Genomic DNA, 19,325 nt, shown 5'->3' on the forward strand with positions numbered 1-19,325 from the left:
ACTCCTTCGTCATCATTAAATGACTTTCTTTATCCCTAATAATATTCTTTGTTCTAAAATCTACTTGATTTGATATTATATAGCCACTTTATGGCTTTGAATTAGAGTTATCTTTTAACATACTTTACTTTTAAACCATTTGTGATTTAACATTTGAAGTACATTTGATTTAGGCAACATGTAGATGGGTCTTGCTTTTTTATTTAATCTGAAAATCTCCGCCTTTTAATTGGAGCATTTAGACCCCAGTGGCACTAGTGGTAAAGAACCCATCTGCCAATGCAGGAGACATAAGAAGTGGTAAAGAACCCACTTGCCAGTGCAGTAGACGTAAGAGATGCTGGTTTGATCTCTGGGTTGAGAAGACCCCTGGAAGAGGGCATGACAGTGCACTCCAGTATTCTTGCCTGGAGAATCCCATGGGACAGAGGAGCCTGGAGGGCTACAGTCCATAGGGTAGCAATGAGTCAGACATGACTGAAGCAACTTAGCACGCACGCACATAGATGGGTCCTGCTTTTTTATCTTATCTAAAAACCTCTGCCTTTTAAGTGGAGTATTTAGACCATTTATATTTAATCTTTATTTAATATTTAATCTGATTATCGATGCCATTAGGTTTAAGTCTATTTTCTTACCATTGGTAGTGTTTTTCTTTGTCCCTAAAAAAAAATGCTACTTTATTTTATCAGATATATCCTTTTTCGTTCTTATATTTTTATTTGTAGTTTAGATGCATCTCTTGAAAATGACTATAAGCTGGATTCTGACTTTAAAAATGTTAACATATACAGTACCTAAAATCTAATGCTAATGAATGTTCCTTTCCCCCAAATATTACCAGGATCTTAGAAGAGTTTTCTATCACCCCTTTCTTCCCATTTTACATATTATTGTATCAAGTATTTTAATTTTTTAACCTCATCAATCAAATAACGTTATTGTTATACTGCTTTCTTTATTCACCATTCCTTTTCACATCTCACATGTCCTTTCTGTAATGTTGTTTTTATTCTTCCTGAAGAAATCTTTTGGAAGTTACTGTCATAAATTTTTTTCTGTAGTTAACTTTTTCGTTTCTTTCACTTGAAAATTAATGGTAGTATGGCTGATTGACAGTTATTTTCTTTTAGTATCTGCTCCCATTGTTGCTATTAAGACCTTTGCTTGAGTATATTGGCCAATAATTTCACATATACTCTGTCATTTCTCTCTGGCTGCTTTTTACATTGTCTTTGATGTGCTTCATTTCACTATATGATGCCTAGATGTGAGGTGTTTTTTTTTTTTTTTTTACTTTAACTTTCTTCTAATTCATTATGACTCTTGAATCTGAAAATTCATGTCATTCATCATTTTAAGAAAATTCTCATCCATTATATTTTTGAATATTTCTTCTCTTTGCAAGTCAAATATAATAAAACTTTTCATTCTGTTATCTGTGTCTTTTAAATATCATTTTAATATTTTCTATATCTAAGTGATATTTGGGAAATTTCAGGGCTTGTCTTTTTCATAGTTATCTTTTCATCTAAAGACTAATCTGCTATTTAACCTCCCTACTGAGTTTTAATTTCAGTTATCTTTCACATTTTGAAGAGAAATATTCAATTTCAACTCTTTTTCAAATATGATACTGTAAAAACTAATACCTTGTTTTATGTTTGTGTTTTTTATTATAGTCCTCTCTGTATGTAGTTATTCCAGTGTCAGATATCCTCCAGAGTCTAAATCTGTTGCTTTGGTCACTTGCTAATGGTGTCTTGTTTCCTTCTTTGAAATTTGGATTGTGAGTTCATGTTTAACCAAGACTTTTTGTAGAAATGCTTTAAAGCTTAGATTGGGGTAAGTCGATCCATAGAGAATTTGTATAAAATTCTGTTAATTCCCCTTGGTGTTACCGTTCCAGGACCATTTTCAGTTAATGTCTCAGTTAAGGGTTTCCCATGATTACTGTACATGTGAACCCCAAACTCACATTAGGAAAACACTGTTAAGCTGAGAGAGATGTTATTTTGTTACCTTCCAATATTTGTAGATAGACTTACATTAAAGGCCTAGTCCTTAGAGGGCCCCTACTTTACACAGGAGTCTCAGTTCTAGTTCTCCACATTTTGTGAGATCAAATAATTAAAATCCAAGAGTTATGAGATCAATAAATACTATTTCAATACTCAACTTACTCTGAGGCTTCCTGCTCCCTCTTCATTTTTTGGCCCATGGGAATTTCCCTTCATTTTTATGTGAGCTTGCCTACACATTATAAAATTATATTTTGTATACTTCTTCAGCATTTCTTAGTTATTTTGTAGTGGCAGAATTTTTCAAGATGTGTATTCCTACACAATAACAGGAACAGAGGTTGTTGCATTTTAGTTCGTAGACTCTTTTTCTAGACTCTTGACTTTTTGGGTTAGAACTTTTCATTCTCGTTCCTCCATTCTTTAAGACTAAAGGTAAGCTATTATTTGTTGTTGTTGATCAATCACTCAGTTATGTCTGATTCTGCGACCCCATGGACTGCAGCACACCAGGCTTCCCTGTCCTCCACCATCTCCCAGAGTTTGCTCAAACTCATGTCCATCGAGTCAGTGATGCCATCCAACCGTCTCATCCTCTGTTTCCGCCTTCTCCTGCCCTCAATCTTCCCCAGCATCAGGGTCTTTTCCAGTGAGTCAGATCTTTGCATCAGGTGGTGAAAGTATTGGAGCTTCAGCTTCAAGCATCAGTCCTAAAATGAATATTTAGGGTTGATTTCCTTTAGGATTGACTGGTTTGATGTCCTTGCTATCCAGGGAATCTTAAGAGTCTTCCCCAGCACCACAGTTTAAAAGCATCAATTCTTTGGCACTCAGCCTTCTTTATGGTCTGCAGACAATGATAGACTTTATTTTCTTGGGCTCCAAAATCACTGTGGATGATGACTATAGCTATGAAATGAAACGACGCTTGCTCCTTGGAGGAAAAGCTATGACAAACCTAGACAGCGTATTAAAAAGCAGAGATATCACTTTGCCAACAAAGGTCTGTATAGTCAAAGCTATGATTTTTCCAGTAGTCATGTACACATGTGAGATTTGGACCATAAAGAAGGCTGAGCTATTATTTTTAGCACCATTTTAATTTCTGAAAAAGTGACATCTTCAGGTGCTTTTTTGGTTTTGGCATCATGTGAAAACCATTATTTGGATTGCCATTCTTTAGGAATCCTGTTTTCTCTCTGGCTAAATCCTCAAAGACCTTGAATAATTTGGCACTTTTCAGTTATCATCTTCCTTGATGTGTCTTGCATGTGCCTTGATAGCCACTCTCTTCTTGGTATTCTCGTCCTCTGATTTCTCAGATCCTTCTTTATCCTGATTTTGTTCCTAGAAAACTCAGTTCCCAATGCTGGCTCCTCTTCCTCTGCTTCCCTTTACACTAGGCATTTCCTCCGTTTCTTTTCTTCTTCTGTCTTTTCTGCCCACCTGGAGTCCCTGGGTTATGAGGTACTTTCATCTCTTCAGCTATTGTCTGCATTCTGCCTGTCTGTGGTCCATGTGTTGAACTGCCTACTCAGACCCCTGGGGCTCCCACTCTTTTGGCAGCACTAACATTTTGCCATCAATTCTGATCTAGAGGAACGGGGAGGTATGTCCTCCTGTAGAATATCTCAGTTTTCATCTTTTTTCCTCTTACAACAAAACAAAGTAAAATTAGTTCTTTGAAGAAAAATGACATATAACAAATAGCAAATATCAATACTGCTGATAGTGTTGAAGTGTAAACACCGAAAGGTCTTGTTTTAGGGAAGAATCATGATGGCAATTGGTAAAAGAAAAAAGGCTGGCAGATGCTGAGAATGTACCATGTGGTGCCTCATAAAAATGTGTTGAAATAATGTTAAGGCTTACTGAAAATTATACCCTCTAAATACCATTAAGTAACTGTTTCATTTACTGAAGTGAATTCTCTGCGTGTGTTTTTTTCCTAGATTTTCCTCTTTAAAAGAATGTCATTGATGAGTCAGAAAATTGTGCAGATTAATAATGAGCCACTCCCAGAGATAAAACCAATAGGAGACCAAATAGCTTTTAAAAGAAATAAGAAAGATGCCAACCAGAACCACATGGGGCAAAATCATCAGGATACCTCACCCCCCAATATGGAGAGAAGGTCAAAATCTTGTACAATACTTTGAATATGTTTGTGTGTTCATGATCACCAAGCACATTGTAATTTATACTTGAAAAATTTTTTGAGTTCTGAAAGAAAGTTTCTGATAACAAACTTTTAAAGATATAACTTAATAATATGTTTTATCTGGTTTGAATAGTATGACCAGTTTTGATGTTTATTTAAATACTGACAGTTTTGACAAGCAAGTTCAGAATATGTTTATCTCCAGCTCTCCTTCAGGTGTTGTGGCCTTAACTGTTCAGTGTTGCAATATAAAATATATTTTTATATGTGAAAGTTAAATTATAATATTTCATAGTTTTGCTAAACAACTTTATTATAATTTCATAAGACAATATTTGCAACCTCATGACACTGTAACAGTTTTGAATGTATTTGCAATTTTCAAAAACTGAGTCAAAATTGTTTTGAATGAACATATTTTAATAAACTACATCTGGTCAGTTCCACTGTTTAAATGGATGAATATGAATAAAATTTGGGGGTACTTGGAGGTATCAGTATACAAAACAGGGGCAAAAATATTAATTTAAAAATATTGAAAGACATAAAATGCATTTACCTTTGAGTAAAGAAAATAGGGCAACTGTGTAAACAGGACATCTTTGTGGAGAAACTGTTGAGGTTTGACATGAAAACACTGCAGATTATGTGCTGTGATCTGCACTGTTTGACCATGCCACAGATCACCAACCTAGGAGAACCAGACACAGCCTGACCAGCTCATTTCAGCTGTCTCTAGCATTGACAGTGGTAACTAGGGTTGGCTCCGCCACAAGGAATCGGAAGGGTAAAGCGGTAAGTCAGGTAGAATAGAAACATTGCTTTCCTATGCTCACAGATGCTACTTGGAGCAACTCAAAAAAAATTGAGCAACTGCCTTCATTTTTCCCATTCTAGCTTCTGACTAAAACATTTTCTTATTCAATCACAGCGACCATTGCTCCATTTGAACAGATAAACTCCATCTTTGTGTTTCATGCACAAGGGCTAAAAGGATGTTAGTCTAGAATAGACCTGATTTTGAAATCTTGCAAAACAGTCTCATACTACATTTAGTAGAATTCTAATATTATTAAAAGTAAATTTAATAAAAAATGTTTGCTATCGCCACTGTAGTACAGTATTGTAAGAATACTTTGCCAAAAAATAAGCTATAGAAACCCAAGTGGAACTGAAACTCACAAATAATACTAAGACATGCCAAGTGTGATAGGCAAGATATCATAAAATGGCCCCTGAGGTTCCCACCGGCTGGTATATGTGCCCTGAATAATCCCTTCCCCTTGAGTACAGGGGGAAACAGTGACTATGATGAGATAGCACTCCATTGCTTATGTTATATTATGTGGAGAAGGTGAAATATTTTGCACATATAATTGAAATTCCTAATCATTTAACTTTAAGCAAAAGAGAGATAATCCTAGGTGGGCCTGACCTAATCGAATTAGCCTTTTCAAAAAATCTCTAGATATCAGAGTTGGACAAAGTCACAGCAATTCAAAGCAGTAGAGATGATCTCCTGTTGGCCTTGAAGAAGCAGCCTTGTGTGTGTGTGTGTGTGTGTGTGTGTGTGTTGTGTGTGTGTGTGTGTGAAAGTCGCTCAGTTGTGTTCGACTCTCTGTGACTCCATGAACTGTAGCCTGCCAGGCTCCTCTGTCCGTGAAATTCTTCAGGCCAGAATACTGGAGTGAGTAGCTGTTCCCTTCTCCAGGGGATCTTCCCAACCCAGGGATCGAACCCAGGTCTGCCTCATTGCAGGCTAATTCTTTACTGTCTGAGCCACCAGGGAAGCCCTGACGAAGCAAACTACCATGTTATAGAGTCATATGCCAAAGTGAGACGCCTCTAGGATCTGAAGGTCCTATGTATTCTATAACTGCAAGACACTGAATTCTTCCAGCAACCAGTGAGCCTGGAAGAGGAATTTAATGCTTATATTTGACCATAGCCCTGGCTGATCCTGATTACAACTTTGTGAGGCCCTGAACAGAGGACCTAGCTAAGTAAGTACCCAGGCTCCTGACCTATGAAAACTACAAGATAATAAATATATATCATTTTAATCCACTAAGTTTATGGTAAATTATTATGCAGCAGTGAAAGCTAATATCAATTTTATTCTGGGAAAGGGCCTCAAATTAGAAATTTGGAAAGTCTTCATCTCGGGAGTGAAGGAATATTTTATTAAATTGAACAAAAAATGCATTTAAACCAGGGATCGCATAACTGAAGTATTTTCAGAGGCTAAACAGATAAGCATAATGGAGCTGCTGCCAATCTGTTCTAGCTGGTAATTGCTATTTCTCAATACTGGGCCCTGTATTGCCAGACTCTCAGCTGTTTTCAAAAGAAGCTGGAAATGTGTGTTTTTTTTTTAATTTATTTATTTTTCAATTGAGGGATGATTGCTTTACAGAATTTGTTGGTTTCTGCCAAACATCTACATAAATCAGCCATAGGTTTACATATGTCTCCTCCTTCTTGAACCTCCTTCCACCTCCCACCCCATCCCACTTCTCTAGGTTGTTACAGAGCCCGTGTTTGAGTTCCTTGAGCCATACAGCAAATTCCCATTGGCTATCTCTTTTGCATATGGTAATGTAAGTTTCCATGTTACTCTCTACATATATCTCACCCTGGAAATGTGGGGTTTTATATAGGCAATTCATTCGTGTGCATGTCCATGCGTGCATGCATGTGTATATAAACAGGGAGAGCCAAACCGTAGCTGCAGGCCCAATTTTGGCCACAAAGGGCAAATTGTGACCTCAGTTTTAAAGAAAGTACATTATTTTGGCATGAGAATTTTGTTTACAAGGAAAAATATGTTGAAATAATTAATTAGGTCCTGGATTTATCTCAATTGTAATCTTCCCTTGTTTGGCCTCTGGAAATGAGAGTTAAACGATTACTTAGAAAAGTGATCATTCTGCTAAGAAGGTAATTTTTTGTTGCATACAAATGTGTACTCAGCCTTCTTGGGAGTGTGGGGAGTTGAGGGAGAATGATGGAATATTATTATCTTGAATATAATGAAGTAAGATATTTCTCTCTACATTAAAGTTAAAAGACAACAAACAAGCTTAATAGTAAGCAGTTCCTCCAACAATTGTGATGGATGACTACTTTGGCGTAGTGTTAATACACAATTCTAGTCACCGAAACATCAGGAAATAGTATCCTAACCCTAAAAGTATTTACAAAAGCTACAGCAGGAAGTCTTATCTGACCAGGCCAAGCTGCATTCCCAAATAGTTCCATTTGCTTTTGTGTTCATCTGGTATGTATAAATATGTATGTTATGATAGATGAGATGTCTTCAAGGTAAGGTTAGCAGTGGATTAGAGAGCTATATCTAAATTTAAATGATGATACTATTTTTATTTTAAGAAAACTTGTCTGATTTAGTGATAAATATCTATCCCAAGGTGAAAAAAAGTTTTATATTCTAGAAAAGCTTTTGAAGTTTATCAGAAGTAATCCTCACAAGTAATTTGTTAGAATTTGTCAAAATATTAGCACAGTACTCCTGAAATTTTACAGAATTTTCCCTATGAGCTTTTTTGTTATAACAAAAGTTTTCTTTTATAATTTCTATCAATTGCTTAAAATCATTAAAATTCTGTACATAGGAATGTTTGAGTTCATATTTTTAGGTAGCTTATAATTTCCAACTTGGCATCAGATTTACATTAACTCCTTAATTGGTATAATTATTTAACTTACTGTATATATAATTAAGAATTAACAAAAGTTATATAAAAATGTAAACTAATTTGGGAAAACTTTTTAAATTGAATTGAAGCTTTCATATTTGAATTGAATATTGATGTACAGTAATATGTTAGTTTCAGGTCTGCATCAAAGTGATTTTATGTGTGTGTGTGTGTGTGTAAGATTATTTTCCAATATAGGTTACTACAGTATGTTGACTATAGTTCTCTGTGCTGTATAGTAAATCCTTGTTGCTTAATCTATTTTATATACAGTAGTTTGTATCTCTTAATCCCATACTCCTAACTTATCCCTCCCTCTTTCTCTTTCCCCTTTGGTATAACCATAAGTTTGTCTTCAAGTCTATGTGTCTGTTTCTCTTTTGTATATAGGTTCATTGTATTATTTTTTAAAGTCCATGTATTGTTGTTTAGTCGCTAAGTTGTGTCCAACTATGTAACCCCATGGACTGTAGCCCACCAGGCTCCTCTGTCCATGGGATTTTCCAGGCAAGAATACTGGAGTGGGTTGCCATTTCCTTCTCCAGGGGATCTTCCTGACCCAGGGATCAAACCTGTGTCCCCTGCAGTGGCAGGCATCAGAAGGCGGATTCTTTACCTCTGAAGTGAAGTGAAGTGAAGTGACTCAGTCGTGTCCGACTCTTTGTGACCCCATGGACTATAGCCTACCTGGCTCCTCCCTCCATGGGATTCTCCAGGCAAGAGTACTGAAGTGGGTTGCCATTTCCTTCTCCAGGGGATCTTCCCAACCCAGGGATTGAACCCAGGTCTCCTGCATTCCAGGCAGACACTTTAACCTCTGAGCTACCAGGGAAGCCCCTTTACCTCTGAGCCCCCCATATAGTATTTGTCTTTTTCTGTCTGACTTCATTTTAGTGTGATATTCTTTTAGGTTCATCCATGTTGCTGCAACGGTATCTTTCATTATTTTTTGTGGCTGAGTAATACATATATATATATATATATATCCATTGTTGTTGTTGTTCAGTTGCCCAGTCATGTCCAGCTCTTTGCAATCCCATGGATTGCAGCACTCCAGGCCTCCCTGTCTCTCACCATCTCCTGAAGTTTGCCCAAGCTCCTGTCCATTGCAGTGGTGATGCCATCCAGCCATCTCATCCTCTGATTCCCTCTTCTCCTTGTGCCCTCAATCTTTCCCAGCATCAGAGACTTTTCCAGTGAGTCAGCTGTTTGCATCAGATGACCAAAATACTTGACCTTCAGCTTCAGCATCAGTCCTTCCAATGCGTATTCAGGGTTGATTTCCCTTAAGATTGACTTGTTTGATCTCCTGCTGTCTAAGGGACTTTGAGAAGTCTTCTCCAGCACCACAGTTTGAAGGCATCACTTCTTTGGTGCTCTGCCTTCTTTCTGGTCCAGCTCTCACAACTGTACGTGACCACTGGGATGACCATAGCCTTGGCTATATGGACCTTTGTCGGCAAACTGATGTCTTTGCTTTTTAACACAGTGTCTAGGTTTGTCATAGTTTTCCTGTCAAGAAGCAATCGTCTTCTAACTTCATGGCTGCAGTCACCATCCACAGTGATTTTAGAGCCTGAGAAGAGTGAAATCTGTCACTACTTTCACCTTTTCCCCTTCTTTTGCCATGAAGTGATGAGACCAGATGCCATGATCTTAGTTTTTTTTTGATATTGAATTTTAAGCTGGCTTTTTCGCTCTCCTCCACCTTCATCAAGAGGCTCTTTAGTTCCTCTTTGCTTTCTGCCATTATAGTGGTAGCAGCTCCGATGGTAAAGTGTTTACCTGCAATGTGGGAGACCCGGGTTTGATCCCTGGGTCAGGAAGATCCCTTGGAGAAGGCAATGGCAATCCACTCCAACACTCTTGTCTGGAAAATCCCATGGATGGAGGAGCCTGATAGGCCTCAGTCTATGGGGTCGCAAAGAGTCAGACACGACCGAGCGACTTCACTTTCACTTTCATCCACATATCTGAGGTTGTTATTTCTCCTGGCGATCTTGATTCCAGCTTGTAACTCATCCAGCCTGGCATTTCGCATGATATGCTCTGAGTATAAGTTAAATAAACAGGATGACTATAAATAAATAGCCTTGTTGTTCTCCTTTCTCAATCCTGAACCAGACAGTTATTCCATTCAGGGTTCTAACTGTTGTTTCTTGACCTGCATACAGGTTTCTCAGAAGACAGGTAAGATGGTCTGGTATTCCCATATCTCTGAGTGCTTTCCCACAGTTTGTTATGATCCACACAGTCAAAGGCTTTAGAATAGTCAATGAAACATAGGTAGATGTTTTTCTGGAATCCCTTGATTTCTCTATGATCCAGCAAATATTGGCAATTTGATTTCTAGTTCCTCTGCTGTGTCTAAACCCAGCTTGATCATCTGGAAGTTCTCAGTTCATGTAATGCTAAAGCCTAGCTTGGAGGATTTTGAGCATAACCTTATTAGCATGGGAGATGAGTACAATTGTCCGGTGATTTGAACATTCTTTAGTACTGCACTTCTTGGGAATTGGAATGAGGATTGACTTTCCAGTCTTCTGGCCACACTGCTGAGGATTTTGAGCATAACCTTACTAGCATGGGAGATGAGTACAATTGTCCAGTGATTTGAACATTCTTTAGTACTGCACTTCTTGGGAATTGGAATGAGGATTGACTTTCCAGTCTTCTGGCCACACTGCTAAAATTTCCACACAGCAAATTTTACCAAATTTGCTGACATAATTGAGTGTATCACATTAAAATAGCATCATCTTTTGATTTTACGTAGCTCTGCTGGAATTCCATCACCTCCACTATCTTTATTGATCTCCTTGATGGAAAAAATACACAGAAGAACTGTACTAAAAAGATCTTAATGATGTGGCTAGCCACGATGGTATAGTCTCTCACTCAGAGCCAGACTTTCTGGAGTGTGAAGTCAAGTGGGCCTTAGGAAGCACTGCTTCCAGTATAGCTAGTGGAGGTGATGGAATTCCAGCAGAGTATGTGATGTACTTTTTTTTTAATTGAAGTATAGTTGATTTGCAATGTAGGGTTAATTTCTACGGTACAGCAGTGAAATAGAATCTGCATTAAATCTGTAGATTGCTTTGGGTAGTATTGCCATTTTAACGATATTAATTATTTCAATCCAAAAGCATGGGATATCTTTCCATTTCTGTTAATCATCTTCAGTTTCCTTTATCAATATTTTATAGTTTTCAGCATATAGGTCTTCCACCTCGATTAAATTTATTCCTACATATTTTTTTGACATTTTTTTACTTGCTTTTTCTGATATTGTTAGTGTAAGGAAATATAACTGATTTCTGGATATTAATTTTGGATTCTGCTACCTTGCTGAATTCGTTTCTTAGTTCTAATAGATTTTTAGGTTTGTTTTTTGTTTGTGTTTTTGGTTTTTTTGGCTATGCCACACAGCTTGCAAGATCTTAGTTCCTTGACCAGAGATTGAACCTGAGCCATTGCAGAGAAAGCACCAAGTCCTAACCACTGCACCACCAAGGAATTCCCTAGTTCTAATAGTTTTTATATGGAGTCTTTATGATTCTCTATATAGAGTACCATGTCATCTGCAAATAGTAATAGTTTTACCTTTTCCCTTCCAATTTGGATACCTTTTTTTTTTTTTTTTTCTTGTCTGATTACTGTGACTAGGACCACCATTACTGTGTTGAATGGTAGTAGTGAGAGTGGGCATCCTTGTCTTATTCCTGAATTTAGCAAGAAGGCTTTCAGCTTTTCACTGTTGAGTATTATGTTGGCTGTGGGTTTGTTGTAAATGCCTTTTATTATATTCAACTATGTTCCCTCTACCACTTTGGTGCAAGTTTTTGTCACAAATGGTTGTTGAGTTTTATCAAATGCTTTTTCTGTATCTATTGAGATGATCATGTGGTTCTTTTCTCTTGTTTCTCACATCGATTAATTTGCATGTCTTGAACCATTCTTGTGACCCTGGAATGAATCCAACTTGATCATGGTGTATGATACTTTTTATATATTATTGGATTTGGTTTGCTAATATTTTGTTTAATATTTTTACATCAGTATTTATCAAGGTATTGGCCTGTAATTTTCTTTTTTTGTAGTGTCCGTGTCTAGTTTTGGTATCTGGGTGATGGCGTCATAGAATGAATTTGAAATTTTTCCTTCTTCTTCAATCTTTTGGAATAGTTTAAGAAGGAAGTATAAGTTCTTCTTTGTATGTTTGGTGGAATTTCACAGTGTATCCATCTGTTCCTGGACTCTTGTTTTCAGAGAGTTTTTTTTTTTTTTTATAGTTTCTATTTTACTTCTAGTGATCAGCCTGTTCAAATTATCTATTTCTTCTTGACTCAGTTTTGGCAGGCTGTATATTTCTAGAAACTTCTTCATTTCTTCTAGATTGTCCAATTTATTGGCATAAGTTCATAGTATTCTTTTATGATTTTTTTTTATTTCTGTGGTATTAGTTGTTATTTCTCCTCTTTCAGTTATTATTCTGTTTGTTTGAATCCTCCTTCTTTGCTTTTTGGTAAGCCTGCCTAGAGGTTTGTTGGTTTTATCTTTTCAGAAAAAAAACAGCTTTTGGGTTTATTGATCTTTTCTATTGCTTTTTATCTGTTTTATTTCCTCTGTAATCTATATTATTTTCTTCCTTTTGCTGACCTTGGGTTGCAGTGGGTTGTAGTAGAAGAGTGTGACCACAGAGTGATAGTAGGAAGCAGTGTTTTTGGAGTGATGGAACTGTTCTATATCTTGATTTTGGTGGTATTGCCTAAAACTATACATTATAAAAACTGTACACCCAAAAAAGATCAATTTTATTACATTGATTTTTTACAATAACATCAAATACACTTTAAAAAAAAAACCCTAATTCAGTCAAATAAATTAGATGGACCTTAAATAATGAGACTTGAAAATCTAACTTTTGACCTAAAGGTAAAATTTGGGTTATCTTAGAGTAGTAGTTCTTAGCCAAGGGTATATGTAAAACACAGGGAAGTTTTTCAAATGTGACTGCCTATTGAACTACCTGGTTCTGATTCACTAGGTCAAGCCTAGGACTGGTTATATCTCTTTAAAATAGTTTCCAAGGTAGTTATGATCTAACATCAAGTGGAGAATAATTTATTTGAACTGACAAATTATTATAAAACTTCAGAATGTTATCTCTCACAAACAAACTACTATAAAAATTCGAAGAAATTTCCACATCGTTTTCTCTGAAAGATCCTAGTTGTATTAGTCTAGGTAGCTGAACTTCTGTAACAAAGACTCTCCAAATCTGAGGTAACACTGAGTGTTTATTTCTTGGTCATGTCAAAATACACCAACGGTGTGTAGATGACCTTGCTCCACACAGTATTTCAGGAACCTTGTCTCTTATCATTTGGTGGCTTGAGTATTCCCTTGGAGGCTTGCCATCCTCCAGGCCTGGAAGTTGTATGTATCACTTATGCCCAGATTCCACTGGCATTCACTGGCATGGGCCCAACTTTCTATAAGGGAAACTGAAAAATGCTGGCTAATTGTGAGCCTAGGAAAACAAGGGCTCTACACAATGGAATATACTTAATCTATGTGCCAATGGAGGGCATATCCATGTATTTTCACAAATAAGAGTGAAGGACTGTGGAATACTTTATACTTTTTATAATTTAAAACTCATTATTAAGATGTTGCCAACAGCATAAAAAGCCAAGTTTCCAAAGCATAGTTGTGTGTTACTAAGAACACTGGAAAATACATAAAAGAGTTTAATTTGGGCTTTGGAGGCCTCCCACCCTATTTCTCACCCTATTATTGCTTTTGATCACAAGGACCTGCTGACATCACTCCTGATTGTGTCCCTTGTACCCTAGTGAATGGTTTTGCCCTCTAGGTTTTGTTTATCACCTCTGTTCTTCTCCAGTGTATTCAGTGAAGATCCACACAGATGTGTTTCCTCCCTTCCTACTTCCCATGCCGTCATACGGACTTGAGAACAATTCACTTATTACACATTCATTATTACAGTATATAAAACTGTTATCTATATCCACAACATGTGTACTGTATGTCTTAGCACATATGATAAATAGGATGTGGTCAGTGAGATGAACATCACAGAGGTACTCCAAGAAGAATGCACGTGTGGAATGTAACCTTATCCCATTTTTCATTAAGAAAAATGCTAGAAAAGTGATTCTTTGGCTTGTGTGGTAGTGATAGCAACAGCATTTGTACATGTGGGAAGAAGTAGAAAGAGGAAGAAATAGAAAAGTAGAAAATATCTATTATCTACTGAAACAGGAGTTTATCCCCTATTTTTGTATAAGGGCCTAAACATCAAACAAATGAAATAATCAGTACATTTTGTCTGTTTCCTGTGTTTGTAACAGACTGCATTTGCATTGATTTGAAAGCAAGTTTTGTTTCCAAGAAGAGATGGCTTACAAGGGATTTTATGCCTCCTTCCTGCAAAGCTGAATAGAGTAACATAATTGCATGGTATTTGGGCCATCTTTCACAATCATTAATAAAGGGATTACTCCAGCCACAAATATATCAAAGTAAGTATTTTCAAGGGTCAGAAGAGAAAGTACTCCAAAAGACCACACCACAGAGTCTTCAGCATGAGGTCAGTGTCAGAACTCTGTCATAGGGTTATGACTACACAGTGGCAGGACTTTTATTTAGAAAGCCAGCAAAGTTTACTTCCATGAAGAATTGAAATATAAGACACAGGGTTCAGACAGTGTGTGGGAGAAGCAATAAAAAAAGGAATAAGAAGTATATGTATACTGATAAAATCAGTGTCAGTTAGGCAGTGGGTGTTTGATTTGCAAGCCTATGTTTCACTTTTTCCCTAAAATTCCCAATTCTGTAGATTTTGAATTCTCAAAAAGAGGCCTAGCTTTCATCAGGATTGGTATCTAATACTAAGGGGAATGGTCATAAAAGAGAAAATTGAGAAGTTGAAAGAAATGTGACATTTTGTAAACTATAGGCAGTAAAAAGAGGCCTTGAAGGGATTGAAATAGCCATGGTTGAAAGAGAAATGGAAAACCACATAACTCAAACAAACATGGACCTCCCTCCCCCTGAACCATTTGGATTTAAGCATAGCTGAAGAAGCTGAAGGAATTTGGTTGTGTAGTACAAGCGCAGTACACTTTCCTTTGAGCAACTACCTGCCATGCCCAAGTTTCTACAAATAATACAAATGGTTTTATCAATGATTAAATAGCCTACCAAATGCTTTAAGTCTTGGGGCAAAAATCTGACCTCTCAGAAGCTACTGCAGGAAAATTTCTTCTTATATTTGTGTAAGGCTCAGTGTAGTTGGAAAATTGTTTTAATATTTCAACAATTAGTTATTAACCACCTCAAAAGTTCCCAGAAAAAGAGGAAATAGAAACATAAGCAACATTTGAAAATAATTTTCTGACTTTTAGAAACTGTTTTAGTAGGAAAAGACTAGTAATTTATCCTAACTGCCTTTAAAAAAATGAACTTAGGAGTTTTAAACTCCTTTGTTAAATTTTTTTTAACACCTTCTGATATTTAAATACCTTCATTAAATTTTTTATTTCAGTTATTATACTTTTCAACTCTAGAATTTTCATTTGGTCCTTTTTTATGATTTTTATTTCTCTATTGAGATTCTCTGTTTATTGACTCATTTTTAACATATTTTCTTTTAATTCATTAAACATAGTTTTCTTTAATTACTTGAACAAATTTATAATACCTACTCTGAAGACATTCTCTGCTAAATCTAATATCTAGGTCTACTCAGAGTTGATTTCTATTGACTACTTTTTCCTGATTTGGGGGTACATTTTTCAGTTTCTTTGTCCAGTAATTTTTGGTTTAAAAGTGGACATTTATATAATATTTTGTAGAATATTCCTAATAACTTGACTGTTTTATTTTTCTGAAAGTTTTTTTGTATAGTTGTTTTGTTTGTTTGATGCTTAGTTACTTGTCTGAACTTAAACCATAGAATCTGTCTTCACCTACCTCCAACCACCACCATGTCACCTCACTCAGCATCTACCTGCTGATGTCTCTATTCAGATTTTTAATTAGTTTTACATTTTAGCCCAACTTCCTAAATGTTGCCCATGTGTCTAAATAGCTTAGCTGGTTAGCCAGTTAATTTGGCGGAAGTTGGGTTCGAACAGTTGTGCTCGTCAGACTTCTACCCTCTGCTGATTGAACTGTGCGTGGTTAAGGAATGCATTCCAACTTGCAGCCAGTTCTTGTATTTCCCTTGGCTTTTACTTTTCCCCAGGATCTTTTGGATCTCCCCCGTATTTTTAGTTTAGCAGCCCATGTGTTGGTGTGGACTTATCTCAGCACTGCTATGGTTCACTGGTTTTAGGATCTCCCCATTAAACATCTGGCTGTAATCAGCCCCAAACTAGGACCTCAGCCTTGCAGTAGCAAAGCTGGGAAGATTTCCCCCTCTGTTACAAACCAAATTCATACTTCCGTCTGGCAAATCTGTGGGTTTTCATCCTCTTCCCTTTATCCTTTACAGGTGGTACCCCCAATAAATCTCTTCAGTTGCTTTCTGGAGGACCTAAACTGATACCATGGGTGGCATAGTTAAATGGGCCATCCACTTCACAGTTTTCACTGAGGAGGTGTGTAAATTAGAAATGGATGACTCAGACCATCCTCAGTCATAAAACTGAGACTGCTCTGGAACTAACAATTGGTCTGTATTCAGGTCTACTAGCTGAAATCAAAGATATTGCTCTATGCTTGAAGGAACCCAGGGGTTAAATTCCTCCTGTAGAAAGGAATGAGGCAATCATATAGGAGAAGATTCAGTGACCATTGGAATTTAGTCAGTTGTCACCAAGCTGAGGTGAGAAAGCTAGATTAGGAGCTGAAGGAGGATCCACAGAGGGTACCATCCTGGCAAAGACCTGAACCAGGAGATAAATAACCCAAGTTTTCTTAACTGTATCAATAATTGCATTCAGAAACTAGTATTAATTATAGAGACCTGAATATAGTAGCTAAAAATGCAATGGTTTATTCTCTTGCATAAAACAAGTTCACAGGTAGATAGTCTTCAATTGTTATGACAACTCCATAAAATCCATCAGTAATTTAGAATCATCCTCACTTTTGCTCAGCCATTTTCACCATGTGGCTTCTTCTGTCCTTAAGGTCAACCCGTGTCACAAGGTGGATGCTAAAACTCCAGCCATTACTTATATGTAGTCTAGGAAAGAGAATGAAGAAAAACAAAAAGCATTCCCCCACCCCCAACTGATTCAGCTCCTTTAAACAACTTTTCCCAAAGTTGCACTTCTACTAAATCCCATTGGCTAGAACTTGATCATGTTTCTACAACAAGGGCGTCAGAGGCAGATGATGTAGTCATTTATTCTGGGAAGCAGTGTGCCTTAGCTAAAAATCAGGCTTCTGTTATCAAACAAATATTTTCTACAATGATCCTTCAGTTTTAAAAAAATCCATTAAATAAAAAAAATTGCTTTTAATTTTTAAAAAAATTTAAAAAAATTTTAAAAGTATGGATTTATTTTTTCAAGTTGAACAGTGGACAGAAGTAGACGGGAACTTGAGGCAATATTTCTTCTTATGGGCTCTGCTAGAGACCAGAGGACAGATTCGACCCCTTTTGTGAACCATGGCATGGAATTGTCCACAACCACCAGGTACTAGAGAAGAGCCCTGCTCACTCCTCTGGAGACCCTGGAAAGACCCCAGACGTGACATTCATTAGGACGCAACTCCATGATATTTTATATATCATTAAAGACTTCTTTTCTTCAGGCTAACAGAAATTTGAAAGGTTCAGCCACATCTAGGTTACCAAAAAGAGATGATTTTATATAAACTTTCTTAACCAGTTTGGTCTTGCATAATCATGGCTCCCCAAGCCTTCCTCCCGAAAGGTATTGGCTATTTTAAAATAGCAAAATACATTCAACCAAATTGGCTGTGAAAATCTACTAAATACAAACTCTCATTTGGTAACAGCCTGTCTTACACACACACACACACGTGTGCACGTGCAAGCACGTGTGCACAAGTACACACATTCTAGTGAAAAATCGCCCCAGGTCCAGAATTGAGTCTGATGAACTGAAGTCACACTTACTTAAATACTTTGACTTTACCTGACAAGAAGTCTTCACTGAACACACAGGGCAGCTTTAAAAGAGATTTTTAAAAGGTAAACAGTTTTTGCCTTCTCTCTGATTATTCATGGAATGAATATAGCATTTTCCTATGTCAGAACTCCTGTATTGATGAGACATATAAATATGTAGAAGTGATAATAAGTCATGTTAATGAGGTATATAATATAACAGATACCTTCAAAAATGGAAGCATTCAGCAAGAGAGACTTTAAACTTGACTTTCCCCATTATGGACGCCAGAATCTTGCCTACAACTATCAGGCAGAAACTCCCATTCCAAGTATCTACCTACCATAACACATGGAAGAAGCATTTCATTGAGAACTTCATGAAGACAAACCCATAAATTTACCAAGAATCATACGTGTATATATCTCATTACAAAGTTAAAGCATGACTATATACAATAATTATTATAATAGCACTTAATAAGCATTGCTGCATCACACACTAAGTGCTTTCTTTTTAAGTCAGTTAATCCTCACAACATGCCTATGAGAAGAGTTTTATTTTCCAAATTTTCAATGTATACTTGAGTCACAGAGAAGATAATCAACTTGCATAACACACAGCTTTTAAACAGATGTCTAACTTTATAAAACCTGTGTTCTTAATCACAACGCTTTACATTGTGTACAGTCATTTCCACATGAATTTCCTTTGTTTTCCTCTGAAGAATTGATGAATATCCTTAGCCAGGTGTGGCTAATAAAGTGATCATTTTGATTCTGTATTGTTTTATTTTGTTGTGTTACTTAAGTTCTGTTGACAAGTCCTCTTCTGGGTGTCATGTTGCCATCTCTGCTGGGGTCTGTATTGAGTTAGGCTACATGTATTGACTTTGTACTGTATCAGCTTAGCTAACCCCAGAACTGTGTTTCTCAGAATTGCCTTCTTTGTATGGTTCTGGTTTCTGGTTGGCCACAAAAGATTTTAGAAGGTAAAGATTCGGGTCAGTGTAAGGTGCCAGGCAATACTGCAGAGCATGCACATTGCCACTGATACGCTGGCTTACCTTGTTAGCACCACATGTCAGTTGGACACACAGGTTCTTCAGCTTCTGCCTGACCTCCTTCAGCGTCTTCAAGTTCTGGGCCACACACGTGCAGCTGCGTAACAAATGATGCCAATTTCTGAAGGTCACCCACATCACTGAAGCTGGAGATGGTAATAACAGACAATTGCCACTTTATCCTTGCATGTTCCAGTTTCCACTTGTTCTCTCCCACTTCACAGTCAGCTTTCCTTTCTGACAGCTACC

At 36.9% G+C, this 19,325-nt stretch overlaps 1 protein-coding gene across 1 annotated transcript in view; it reads left to right on the forward strand.

Moving 5' to 3' along the window:
* RPGR (retinitis pigmentosa GTPase regulator) overlaps nt 1–4,623 on the forward strand; it is a 61,632-nt gene extending 57,009 nt beyond the window's left edge. The window contains exon 17 of the mRNA XM_070365790.1: nt 3,974–4,623. Within this exon, the coding sequence (XP_070221891.1) occupies nt 3,974–4,180 (207 nt within the window). The 3' untranslated portion in view covers nt 4,181–4,623. The remainder of the gene's footprint in view (nt 1–3,973) is intronic.
* The last annotated feature ends 14,702 nt before the right edge of the window (nt 4,624–19,325 follow it).

This window comes from Bos mutus, chromosome X (assembly GCF_027580195.1).
Source record: "Bos mutus isolate GX-2022 chromosome X, NWIPB_WYAK_1.1, whole genome shotgun sequence".
NCBI classification, from domain to species: Eukaryota; Metazoa; Chordata; class Mammalia; order Artiodactyla; family Bovidae; genus Bos; species Bos mutus.